Source organism: Pteropus alecto, unplaced genomic scaffold, assembly GCF_000325575.1.
Source record: "Pteropus alecto unplaced genomic scaffold, ASM32557v1 scaffold24, whole genome shotgun sequence".
Lineage (NCBI taxonomy): Eukaryota > Metazoa > Chordata > Mammalia > Chiroptera > Pteropodidae > Pteropus > Pteropus alecto.
Window position 1 is genome coordinate 28,612,840 of NW_006439192.1, and position 14,583 is coordinate 28,627,422.

The window sequence follows — 14,583 nt, forward strand, 5'->3', positions numbered from 1 at the left end:
CCTTCTGGGCCCGTTTTCCTACATTCTCTTGTCTCTTTCCTTCCCTACCTCTCAACATCCCTTTCCCTACCCATCACCACCACTTTGTTGTTTGGTTGTCATCCCTTCCCCTTCCCTACAAAGAGAGTGGCTTTAATCTGGATTTTCCAGTAACTTCCCTGCTCTTTATTCTGTTTTTCTGAAATACGTGTAATGTTACCAGTGAAATTTGTTTCTTTTCTGTCCTATGATTAAGCTTTTCCTTCTTCATTTCTTTTATAACTGAGATCCCTATATGTCCTGCAGGTTGAAGTCTACATATAAAAGGAACTCTATTCCCCATTATATTCTTCATTAGACTCTTGGGTAACTTTATTTCATTAGAAATGAGTAAGGTTCTGAGGTTTCGTTTCAAGTTATTGAAAACTAATTCGTGAGACAGTACAGTCTAAAGTTAAAAAAAAAAATCTGAAGGTGAGATTTTTCTTTTTAAGTTACATAAAGCAAGTAAGATTTCAGTTCCTAGAAAGAAAAAAAAATCTTCCAAAAGTACCTGTTTTATCTCAGAAAGGTTAAGAAAGTAAACAAGAGAATATTTAGAAAAGTTGTTCAGAAAGGGTAACACTATAAAATGAAGGGAAATGTAGAATAAAAAGCTGAATTTTCTTTTTTTTTTTTTTTTTTTTTAAGAACTTTTCAGTATAAGAAACAAAAAAATTTTCTGTGCCTAAATATACATGTATGGTATTCCTCTTAACTTTGTTTTCAGGCTCCCACAGACATGACTTACACATTACATAAGGAAGCATTTAATCCTAACAAAGCAAGTTTCAAATTTCTAACTATATTCCTCTTTATTGCTTTTCCCGATTTTTACTGTTGCTTTTCAAAAATTTACTTTTCGTATCTTTCATTGATTTTATATGCAAAGTTTGATTTTATTTTTCTCTAGGTCAGTTTCTAACCCTGCACAATAATAAGAACCACCTGGGATATTTGTAAAGTAAATATACTGATTCAAGACCCCCACTTACTATAAGCATACTAAATAAGGATCTTCAGGAGAGTCTGGAAATCTGTGTATTTTAAAAAGCTCCCCAGGTGATTATTATGATCACCAGACAGGTTTGAGAAACACAATTGCAGGTAAAGAGTAATCAGTGCACTTTGTAAAATAAACTTTTATGTTTTATAACAGATGAATCATCTAATTTTTTTTTTTATAGTAATACAGTCCCTATTAGTTTGAGTGTTTAGATGAGTATTCAAGTGTAAATTAAATTGTTTGCAACCTTAGCTTACTAAGTAATCCTAGATTAATACGTCATTTCTGTGGCCCATTCAGGTCCTGCTCAGGTTCCAATGATGTCTCCAAATGGTTCTGTGCCTCCTATTTACGTGCCTCCTGGATATGCCCCACAGGTATGTTTTTATATTAGTTTTGTTTTTATACCTTTATAATAGTGATCATATTTACTGTTTATCTTAATTTCGATAAAAAATACAGTTTAAGAGCCAAAGCATACCCAGTTTAATATGTCTTTGGTAAATCCATTTCAACTATTTAAATACATTTAGTATATTCGAAAATGAGGAAACAAATGAGGAATTGGCAGCATTCATCATTTGGCCTTGTTTTGAGGTGTTGAATTATAATAGAGAATTCCAGAGTTTTATCTCCCTGAATATGTGAATAATGTAAATAATATCTTAAGGTTTAAGTGCCTGCACTAACATTTTTTTTAAATTAATGATTTGCTTAGAAGTAACCCAAGATAATACTTCCGGCCATATTCATACAGTGGCTCTCAGACATCCATAATAATTGTATGGCACATTGTGGTAAATAAAAGAGAATTGAGACCTATAGACAAACAACCCTAAGGTCTAAAGAGATCAGATATTGCTACTTACCTGTAACCCTTTCCTGCATACCAGTTGGGAAGCTCTGACTTAAAAAATAAAGTATAGCTTACTTATTTCCACAGGCGAACTGAATTAAACTGTAAGTTCTGTAGGTGTTCAATATCTTCTGCTACTGAAATTCTGTGTAGTCTGTACCTATTGCCTCAAATCCTTTTGGAAATACCCAGTTTCTTTTCCTAACAATAAATTTATACTTGAAATTTTTTTCAGGCCTGCTCTTACTTCCTCCTAAATCATGCCAGGATATTGGTGGGATATTATGGTGGATTCACTACCCATTCTGAGAATAGAAGTAGTATGAAAATTAGTCAGAAAACCTGGATTTATATCTTATTTCAAACCCTTGCTGGCTGCATGGCCTTGGAGAAATTAACTTTTTTGAGTCTTAGCGTTCTCATTGTAAGATGAGATGATAACATATTTGAAAGTACTTTGTAAGCTTTTCAGAAAAACATTCTGCCCACTATCTCTACTTTTGTTTAACACACTGACTCTTTAATTTATTGGACTGTACATTCTGCCTATATTACCCTACTAAATCTGTTCCCTGATAGTGTACCAACCCCAAAGGCCTTTTTTCCAGACTGATCCTTTTTGACCTCTGAACATTTGACACCATTGATATGAGTTACCCCAGATTTCCTTGACATAATGCTGTCCTGATTCTTTCTGTTTCTCTGGTTGCTTCTTCTCAGACCTTCCTCTACTTACATAACACCATACCTAGTTTTTCCTCTCTAGCATAGTTCAGTTCAACAAACAGTATTGACAGTTAATATCAACAGACAGCTCTGTATTGGGTGCTAGTATCATAAAGGTGATTAAGACAAATTTTTTCAATGCAATTATAGGGTATCCTGCTGTTCTCTCAACTAACAGTACCTTTTATTTTTATGGCATATTCCTGCCCTTCTCATTTCACTCAGTCATGACCTCCTAGTAGCAGCTTTCCTTGAACCTTTCCAGCTTCCTCCTCTTTTGGGTTCTCATGGCACATTGTATAGATTTCTATTTCAGTGACTGTATCACACTGTTAATAAATTATCTTTTCCTGAGAAGATTATGAATTCTTACAATTCCCATATTGAACAGTATATGAGCACAGTGCTCATATATACCACTTTTTTAGGTGCTTGGGATATATCCATGAATAAAACAGGCAAAAACCTCTGTCCCTCTGTAGTTTACATTTTTGTGGGGAAAAGCAAACAAAAAATATAATAAATGTATAAATTACATAATGTATTAGGTGGTGAGTAATTGGGGGGAAGTGGAATAGAGCTGGTTACATTTTGAAATAGGGTGGTCAGAATAGGCCTTTTTGGAAAGGTGACATTTAAACCAAATCTTGAAGGTTAGTCATGCATTTATTTGGAGGAAGAGGATTCTGGGAACAGAAACAGCCTGTTCAAATGGCCTGAGATGAGAACATGCCTGGGAACAAATGGCAAGGAGGCCACTGTGGCTAAACTGAGTCCTCAAGGCAGAAAAATAGTAAGTAATGAGGTCAAAGAGGTAACAGGACCAGATAATACAGGACTCATACTCATCTTTATTTCCTCAGTGCTGAGTATATTGCTTGTCATATAGTAGGAGTTTAATAAATACTTATAAATCAATCAAATCATTATCCAAGTTAAGGTTCTGTATCTTTAGGCCAAAAAAACACTAAAATAATCTTCCTGTATTCTTCCTATAATCTTTTTTGATCTTCTCACTTCTGTGCTCATAAAGAGCCTTTAATTGGCTTGTTCACTCAATGAAGTCTGGATTTCTTGACATGTAAGACCTTACATAATTCTGTTTTGATACTTTAGCATTCTACTCAACATAATGGGAATAGTGAAACTTAATTTTTTAGTTATAGACATAACTTTTATTGGATCACAAAAATGAATCATTTTTAAAAATTATTATTTTAAAAAATTTTTATTCACCATTATACTATATGAGATACTGTTTAATATGATAGGAAGACCTAAAGCTAATTAAAATGATATGCATGAAACAAAATAAAATTGTTCACCAGAAGTTTAAATATAAAGGAATATTAACTTTTCAAACAAAGAAATGGAAAAAATATTTACTGATAAAGAACAAATACAGTTGTATATTTTAAACTATTTTTGAGGTCATTATTATGTAGAGAACTTGGAAAATATATAAAAGGGTAAAGAAAAAATTACATCGAATGTTGTAACCCAGAGCTACTTTCTGTAAACATTTAGTTTATTTCCCTTTAGCCCTTTTTCTAATTAAAAACATAATTTAGACATTACCTTAATGAGCTTTATTATTATAATTTAACAAATAAAGAATTTTGTGAGACATTGACATAACGCATAGAGGCAGAAATACTTGCCAATTGAACTAAGGTAACAAATGAGGAAACAAACAAAAACTGTAAAACTCAAACATAAAGCAATTGATGACATCATGCAAAGGTCACAGGAGTAGAAGGAACTTAGTTTACTGGCAAATAATACTAACTTGTAGTCATTAAGAGCATTGCAGAGGAATGACATCAGAAGCATGGCGGATGAGAGATGTCCCCAGATCTCTCCCCTTGAAATAACGATAAGCTGAACATCTAAAACTCAACAAATAAAACCTAACCTGCACATAAGCATGTCTGAGTGAGTAATCTGCTCATAAAAGCTACCTGAGGTCAGAACTGGGAGAGCTAGGGGATAGACTGAGAGGAACAAAGAAGATGCCTCTTGGAGCCAGAGCTCCCTGCAGGAGGAGGGGGAGGGGCAGAAATTGCGGCCAGTTCCAGAGCAGTACTGCCTGAAAAATCTGTGCGCTCCCTGCAGTGGAGCCCAGGAGTCAGGGTAGAAAGCTGAGAGAGGACTAACTGCTAGAGGGGCAACAGCTGAGTCTTAGCAGCTGTGGTTGCTAAGCACAAGGCTGAGACACGGACACTGGCAGAAACCCCCACCCACCAACCCACAGTGCGCCCTCTGCCCCACATCCTCCAAGACCAAACACCGTGGAGCCCCAAGGGAATTTGAGCAAACACTACTAAAATTGTGGCTAACATTGACAGGAACTGAGACTGAAGGTAGCGATTGTGATGAATATTTATGAGAAAAATATCACAAAGCAGGGATCAAAGAGGCTTGGACACCACCTACTGGAAATCAAAAGAAAAACACCATAGCAACAAGCTGAGGAGAGACCTCTAAATAATCTTTTTGGGGGGAAAAAAAAAGAAAAGGCAAAATATACTCCCATTATTGTCCAGGAGGAGAAAAATAGTCTTTCAACACCTTGAACAACCAAGGTGACAAGGCAGCTCAAAAAGAAAGAAAGAAAAATCCAGAAAATAAGCTTAAAGACATAGAAATATGCAACTTAAATGACAGAATTACAGGATTGTACTTCTGAAAAAACTCAATGAGATCTGAAGGACCCAGATCAGCAATTCCAGAAGTTGAGAAAAAATTAGACAAACAGAATGAATTTTTTAGCAAGATTGAAACCCTAAAAAAGAACCAAATAGAACTTCTGGAGATGAAAAACACACTAAAAGAGATGAAGAGCGAAATAGCAAGCTTAGGAATATATAAAAGGGTAAAGAAAAAATTACCAAATGAAGGAAAAGATCAGTAATATTGAATACAGAAATCTAGAAAGAATTCAGAAGAAAGAAGAGAGAGACCGAAGAATGAAAAATAACGAAAGACAAATACAAGAACTAGCTGACATCATCAGGAAAGGCAACATGGGAATAACGGGTATTCCAGAAGAAAAGGGATGAGATCATAGAGCACATTCAGATAAATAGTTGATGAGATTTTCCCAAATCTAAGGAATTAACTGGAGCTTCAAATCCAAGCAGCCAACAGAACACCCAATTATCTCAACCCAAAAAGGTCTTCTCCAAGACACGTTATATTAAAATTATCAAAAATTATTGACAAAGAATTTTCAAGGCAGCCAGGGAAAATAAGATGGTAACCTATAAAGGAAAACCCATTACACTGTCTTCGGACTTCTCAGCATAAACCTTACAAACAAGGTATGGAATCAAATATTCAGACTTTCAAATGAAAGGAATTACCAGCCAAGAATAAAGTATCCAGCAAAGCTCTCCTTCATATGAAGGAGAAATAAAGACCTTTACAGACATAAAAAAAGTCGAAGGAATTCTGCACTGAGGCTTGCATTATAGGAAATACTGAAAGAGATCAGCCCACCTGAAAGAAAAATACATAACTATGAATAAGGCTAGTAGCAGACAGAAGCAGAGTAGTACAACCCTTATTAAGAACAGGGTATTATAAACAATAAGGAGAGAATTGCTATTGCAAGATAGAAATAAATGCTCAGCATACAGAGGGACAATTTGAGACAACAATAACAGAAAAGGGGAGAGATCAAAGATCCATATTCACAAAGGAGAATGGGGATAAGACACATGCAGAAGAAAATGGACTAATACACACACACACACACACACACACACACACACACACACACACTATTCTTTACATATTTTCAATAGTAACCACATGCCAAAGATCCAGAACTGAAGTATATAACATAAAAGACCAAGGGTAAATCCACAAAACCCAACCAATTAAAATAACAGAAACACAAGGACAAGGAAGCAATGGAAACACCACGCTACCAGAAAGCAAAAGATAAAATGGCTATAGGAAAACTGCATGTTTCAATAATCTCTCTAAATGTAAATGTTCTGAACTCACCAATAAAAAGGCACGGGTTGCAGATTAGATCAGAAAACAAAACCCAACCATATGCTGCCTCCAGGAAACACATCTCAGTTCCAAAGACATATAGGCTCAAAGTGAAATGGTATAAAATGACATTTCAAGCAAATAGCATTCAAAGAAAAGTGGGAGTAGGAGTATTAATATCGGATGAAGTAGACTTCAAAATTAAAAAGGTAAAAAAAGATACTGAGGGACACTTCATAATAAACTGAATCATACACCAAGAAGACATAACACTTATTAATATCTATGCTCCCAATCAGGGAGCCTCTAAATATATATAGCAATTACTAACAACTAAAGGGAGAAACAGACCAAAACACTCTGATAGAGGGGACCTAAATACCCCACTGTCAGATGTAGACAGATCATCCAAACAGAAAATCAATAAGGAAATAACATCCTTAAATGTGGTTACTGTGTCAACTGGACACAGTTGACATTTAGAGAGCCTGTCATCTTAAAACAGATGCTTATGCATTCTTTTCTAGTGCACATGGAATATTCTCAAGGATTGACCACATAATGAGACACAAAACTAGCCTCTACAAATACAAGAGGATTGAAGTCGTCATTCCAACCATATTCTCTGATTATAATGCTTTGCAGCTAGAGATAAAAAGGAAGTGGGAAGAACCACAAATACATGGAGATTAAACAACATGCTACTTAAGAATGACTGGGTCAGAGAAGAAATAAAAAGAGATCAAGAGATACATAGAAACAAATAATGATAGTACAACATATCAAAACTTTTGGGATGTGGCAAAAGTGATCATATGAGGAAAGTTCATATCATTACAGGCCTATCTCAAAAAACAAGGAGCCTAAATAAACAACAATGCTTTGTCTTAAAAAAAAAAAAAACAAAAACAAAAACTAGAAAAGAACAAATGAAGCCCAAAGTCAGAAGGAAAGAAATAATCAAAATTAGAGCAGAATTAAATGAAACTGAAACAACAAAAAGATGATAGAAAAAATAAATGAAGCAAAGAGCTGGTTCTTTGAGAAGTGTAATAAAATAGACAAACCTCTGGCTAAACTCACTAAATTCAAAAGAAAAGGATACAAATTAACAAAATCAGAAATGAAAGAGAAGATACTGCAGATACTGCAGAAATAAAGGATCATACAAGAATACTATGAAAAAGTATAATAACCTAGAAATGTTCCATGTGCACTAGTAAATTTAATAACCTAGAACAAATGGACAAGTTCTTAGAAATGTAGAGCCTCCTTAGACTGAATCAGGAAGAACTGGAAAATCTAAATAGACCAATCAGCAGTATGGAAATTGAAACGATCAACAAAAACCTACCAAAAAGTAAAAGTCCAGGACCAGATGGCTTCACCAGTGAATTCTACCAAACATTCAAAGAAGATTTAATACCTATTCTCCTCAAACTCTTCCAAAAAATTGAAGAGGAGGTAATACTTCCTAACTCATTTTATGAGGCCAGTATTACCCTGATACCAAAACTTGATAAAGATAACACAAAAAAAGAAAACTACAGACCAGTATCTCTCATGAGCAGAGATGTAAAAATCCTAAATAAGAAACCAGCAAACCAAATACAACAACACATTAAAAAGATACATTATTGTCAAGTGAGCTTCATCCCAAGAGCACAGAGATGGTTTAACATACTCAAATCAATTAAATCAATTGATACACCACATTAACAAAATAGAGAATAAGAATATTATCATATGCATAGATGCAGAAAAAGCCTTTGAGAACATACAGCATACACGTATGATCAAAACACTTAATAAAATAGGAGTATAACAATGGAGGTCCTAGTGAGTGCATTCATGCATGAGAAAGATTTAAAAGGCATCCAAATAGGAAACGAAGAAGTCAAACTGTCACTATTTCCAGATGACGTGATTCTCTATATAGAAAACCCTAAGTACTTCACAAAACACTACTAGAAATAATAAGCAGATACAGTACAGTTTCCAGATATAAAAATCAATGTTCAAAAATCTATAACATCCCTCTCTATGCTCTAAAAATGAAATCAGGAAAAAAATTTTTTTTAAGAATTTCTTTTGCAGTTGCAACAAAAAGAATAAAATACCTAGGAATAAACCTAACAAATTCAAAATTATACTACAAAGCAACAGTAATCAAAACAGCATTGTATTGGCAGAAAAAGACACAGACTAGTGAAACAAAATTGAGAGTCCAGAAGTAAACCCCCATTTACATGGACAAATAATTTTTGACAAAAGAGCCAAAAACATACAATGGAGAAAGGAAAGCCTCTTCAGCAGTTGGTGCTGGGAAAACTGGACAGCCACTTGTGAAAGAATGAAACTAAACTATTGTCTATCACCACACTCCAAAATTAACTCAAAATGAATTAAGGACCTGAATATAAAACCTGAAACAATAAATTGCATAGAACAAAACAGGTACTTAACTCAGGAATCTTGGACTTAAAGAGGATTTTATGAATTTGACCTCAAAGGCAAAGAAAGGAAGGAAAAGCAAAAATTAATAAATGGGACTATATCAAACTAAAAAGCTTCTGTACAGCAAAAGAAACTATCAGCAAGGCAAAGAGACAACCATCCAAATGGAAAAATATATTTGCAATCAACGCCTCTGATAAGGGCCTAATATCCAAAACATACAAAGAACTCATACAACTCAATGACAACAACAACAAAGAAAACTGTCCATTAAAAATAGGCAGAGGACCTGAACGGACACTTCTCCCAAGAAGACATACAAATGGCCCATAAACATATGAAAAGATGCTCAACTTCACTAGCTATTAGAGAAATGCAAATCAAAACCACAGTGAGACACCATCTCACACCTGTTAGAATGGCTATTATCAACAGGACAAGTAATAAGTGTTGGAGAGGATGTGGAGAAAAAGTAATTTTCATACACTGCTGGTGGGACTGCAAATTGGTACAGCCACTGTAAAAAACAGTTTGGAGATTTCTCAAAAAACTAAGACTTGCTCTACCATATGATCTAGTAATCCCTCTAGTGGGTATTTACCCAAAAAACTTGAAAACATTTATCTTAAAAGATATATGCACACCACTGTTCATAGCAGCACTATTCACGGTGGCCAAAACATAGAAACAACCTAAGTATCCTACAATAGATGATTGGATAAAGAAGATGCAATACAGTGGAATATTACTGAGCTATAAGAAGAGATGAAACACTGTCATTTGCAACAGTGTGGATGGATCTTAAGATAATTAGGCTTTGCGAAATAAGCCAGACAGAAAAAGTTGAAAACCACATGATATCACTTATGTGGGATATAAATCTAAAAGCACAAACAAACAGAGACTCATGGACATGGACAGTGAGCTAGTGGTTACCAGAGGGAAGGGGCAGTGGAGGTAAGTAGATGGAGTAAAGGGGTAAGTATGTGGTGACAGAAAGAAATCTAACTATGGGCGGTGAACACACAATGCAATATATATATAAATATGACTTACTGTTGAATTGTGTACTTGAGACTTGTTGGATTTTGTTAATGTCACCATAATAAATTTTTTAAAATAATTATTATAAAAAATGCATTATAGCTTTATATTTTCACTTGATATTTTAGTGATTAAGTTAATGACTTATCAAGGAAAGATTACAACGTGGATAGGACCCCTAAAAGGCAACATCAGAAGTTCTCTCCTTTTGTCTTTCTTGTAATGGCTCCCCTGTTTTTTACGGACTGTTGTTATGGTGATGAAAGAGTACCTAACAGGGAGGGGATTATAGATCTCATAATGCAGGGAAGGGGCCTATGTCAACTCAGGAAAGGTTTCAGATTATGACTTTAAGCTGGGCTTGATATTTCACTTAGCTATTTAACTTCACTACCTTTATGGTAGCATGCAGCAATGAGGTCAGTACATTTTTCAGATTCTACAAACTAGTCTGATCTGTCTTTGTCTCATGGGGAAAACAGCCAAAAAAGATGGGCAGCAGTGTAAGAGACTGGAAGGTAGGGGGGACTTAGAGGTTTAAGTGAGGATGAAGAGTTATAGTTACAACTAAAGAGAAAGTTTGTGATCATTTAGTGTTTGTAGAATTAGGCATATAAAATAAATATCTGTTGAATGAATGGTCAGAATGCCTATATTGTTTAATAGCTTGAAGTTGGAATAGTTTGAGTTCAGGGTGAGGCCATAGAGTGGGAGGGAAGCAAATTTTGTAGGAATTGAAATGGCAGAACTGTATTAAGAGTTTGGTGTTGTTAAGAGGGGGAAAGAAATGGAGCATTGTAGTAGAACTAATAGAATACATTTATTTATGGTCATATTCACTCAATAAAATTTTTTGATCATACACCAGATGTACTACACCATGCACTGGGGAGAAAATGGTAAATAGAACCAATTTGTCATGGAATGTATATTCTAGTGGAGAAGACACATACCCAGTATAAAATGTCAGATAGTAAACACAACTTCTTTTCACTTCAGCCTCTCTCAATTATGTCTGTATTCAATAAAGGAAAGAAACAGGGCTTTGCATAATTAGAAACTACATGGCCTATGTAGGTGGTCAGACGACGCTGATGGCCCCATTTAATTTATATTTCATTGTCTTTGTTTTAATTTTTATTTATAGATTAATTTTATTTATAGATTTAATTTTATTCATAGATTAATTTTTATTTATAGATTAATTTATAGATTAATTTGGATTATATTTTATCTTTTTTTTCCCTTTTCACAAGTTGTTGATTTTATTTTAATCTTCATTGTCAATGTACCCTGATGGTATAAAATTTGATATCTACATGGTTGGCCGTTTCTCAGCAGCTGGACACTTAGCAGATAGTTTTGAGGTCTCCAGCCTCACTCTGAAGTTACTGTATGGTTGGTTGGTTGTAGCGGTGGAGTTTTCCACACTCTCCTAGTCCTGGTCTGGCTTTTTAAAATTTTTCCTCTCAGCATCTTAGCTTTTTATTTTGTTTGATTTGGGTAATATACATATAACAAAAAATTTACCATAACCATTTTTAATGTACTTTGGTGGCATTAAGTATATTCATGCTACCATCACTACCATCTTTGCAGCGTGCAGAACTGAAACTCTGTACCTATTAAACAATAAGTCTCCATTCTCCTTTCCCCCAGCTTATCTTTGTATTTTAAACGTTCATTTTCAGCAGAAAAATGGTTTTAAATTTATAAGAAGTTTAGCCATTTCTCTGTTAACCAGTGAGATCCCACTTGTGTTGTGAAATTAAAAAAGAAGAAGAAGAAGAAGAAGAAGACAGGTACTTGTTAGTTCTGTGCCCATGAAGTGGATAAAAACGTAGAATTAAAGCCAGATTACCTGAGTTAAAATACTAGCTCCTCCACTTAACTTGTATACCCGTAGCAAGTCATTTAATATCTCTATGCCTCAGTTTCCCCATCTAAAAATGAAGATGATAATAGTACCTATTTGTAGCATTGTTTGAGGATTAAATATTTAATACATGTCCCTTAAAGAACTTTTAGTTAAGAGTAACATATACATTTGGAAAGTTAACAAATACTACAGTGTTATACCAACAAGCGATACAGAATAAATGCAATAGAAATGCTAGGAGGGAGACATCACTGATATTGTGGTGTCCAGGAAAGAGTTCATGAAGAACAATCAAAAGAAACCTCCTACAGACTCCTAGCCTCACAACTCTGCCAGCATCTAGAGTTATATGTTCTGCCTTGTCATATCGAGCCACATACTCTTCTGTCTAGACCCACTGCTCCTACTGGAGTACTGGGTCCCATCCTCTTTTGCCTGTTCAGGACATTACTGTAGCATTTTTCTTCTCTCACTTATACATCATCAATTTCTTACTGACTGATGGATCATTCTCATTAGTATATTGGCATGTTATAATTGCTCTCAATAAAAACAACAAATTGAAAAGTTTCTTGGCTATACTACTGCCAGCAACCATATTTCCCTCGATAGGAAGATGTCCCAAAATTGTGCTATAAGCTCTTTAATTCTCCTCCCCACTTTTTGTCTTAAACTTACTCCTATCAGGTTTTGCCTCCATGATTACACCAAAACCGATCTCATTGAGGTCACAATGACTTAACATTGCCAAATCCAGTGGTCAGTTCTTAGTCTTCATTTTACTTGACCTGTCAGAAGCATTTGACAAAGTTGATCCCTTGTCCTTGGTACAAATTACCAAACCTCCAGACTCTTTTAGTTTTCTTCCTGCCTCACTTGGTTGTCCTTTCCCAACCTTTCCGGAACTACAAACTACTAAATTTAACTGCCTACCCGACATTTCCAATTAGATGTCTTATAGACCTACCAAACTCACACATCTAAAACTCCAAATCTGTCCCCCGCTACAGCTTTTCCCATTACAGTTAATGGCGCATCATCCTTCTTTAGCCTCTTTTTCTCACTTCTCCAATGGAATCATCAGTTAACCTTGTTGTTCTGCCTTTATGTAAATGTACATTTGTGTGTATGCATGCATGCAAACAGTTTCTAGACCACTTCTCAATACCTCCACTGCTACCACCCTGGTCCAAGCCGCCACCATTCTTGTCTAGATTGTTGCAGTAGCTTCCTGAACAGTTTTCCCAGTTTTGCCCATTCCCTATACTCTATCCTCAGCTCAACAGCTAGAGTAATCCTACTAAATGTAAGGTTTTAGCAGGATTTCTCAACCTTGGCGCTATTGACCTTTTAGACTTGATAATTTTTTGTTGTCTTCTGTGGGTATTTAACAGCATCCCTGGCCTCTGGCCTCTACCTACTAGATGACAGTAATACCCCCAACCAAGTTGTGACAAACAAAAGTATCTGCAGATACTGCCAAATGTCCATGGAGCAAAATCACCCCTGGCTAGGAGCTACTGGCTTATATGACACTTCTACTTCCAACTCTGTGGTGGTTCCCCATATCACTGAGAGTAAATGCTAAAGTCCAAGTTCTTAATGGCCTATACAGCTCTACCTGACCTGGCCACCTACTCCACCACCCCCTAATCTCTTCGACCTCATCTGCTTCTGCCTTTTCCTCTTTTATGCTGATCCAGTTAAACTGGCTTCTTTCTAGCCACTTCTACTTTAGGGGCTTTGTTCTAACTCTTCCCTTTGCTCAGAACACATGTCTAGATTTCTGCATGGCTGATTCCTTCAATTCCTTCAGGTCTCTGCTCAAATTCCTTTTTGCCAATAAGGACTATCCCGGTCATTCTATTTTATACTACAACCTGTCCCTTTCTCACGGTACCTTTAATTCACCCACGTGTGCTCTTTTATTTCCATAGAACTTATCACCTTGCAACATGCTAAATAATTTACTTTCATTGTTGTGTTTTTCTGCCCCTGTGTGTATGAGCCACTACAGAGAGAACACTTTTTTTCTCTTCTAAAGTAACAATGTCTTTGTTTTATTCAAAAACAAATATTTTTTTAAATGAGTAGAGCAAGTAATGTTAGAACTAGATTTGGAAGTATAGATAAGATTCACATGTTTATAGATTAAGGGGAAACAGTGAAAAGGAAAGATATAGAAATGTATAAGTCAGTGTGAAGATAGGTTTTTTTTAGTGTACCTACCTGACTGGAATTAAGGGTTCAGGACTTGGTGTTGAAGAAAGAAAGATATAGCTAGAAAGGTTGGAACCAGATTGAGTGCCAGGTCAAAGAGTATGAACTATAATCCTATTAGAAATGGGGTCATTTGAGATTTGTGAGTCAGAGAGTTGATTGATAGTAGTATATTGTGACAGACACTCTGGTTTGGCCACTCAGAATTCATTCCATACTCCTTCTGATGCCCCTTTCTGTAGGTTACAGGTTGAAAAACTATAAATAGTTTCCAGATTCTCTTCAGGTAGGACTTTAGATACGATTTTGTATCCACCAGTCATATGCACCAATCTCTTGTCTGAGAGTTGAATTGAGAACTGAGTTAAATAG

General features: G+C 35.4%; 1 protein-coding gene across 2 annotated transcripts in view; it reads left to right on the forward strand.

Annotated features, from left to right (window-relative positions):
- The window catches only part of FNDC3A (fibronectin type III domain containing 3A), a 181,523-nt gene that overhangs the window by 113,267 nt on the left and 53,673 nt on the right, over positions 1-14,583 (forward strand). For both annotated transcript variants that reach the window (XM_006916448.2, XM_015592884.2), the window contains one exon: positions 1,325-1,401. In XM_006916448.2, coding sequence (XP_006916510.1) covers positions 1,325-1,401 — 77 coding nt within the window. The remainder of the gene's footprint in view (positions 1-1,324; positions 1,402-14,583) is intronic.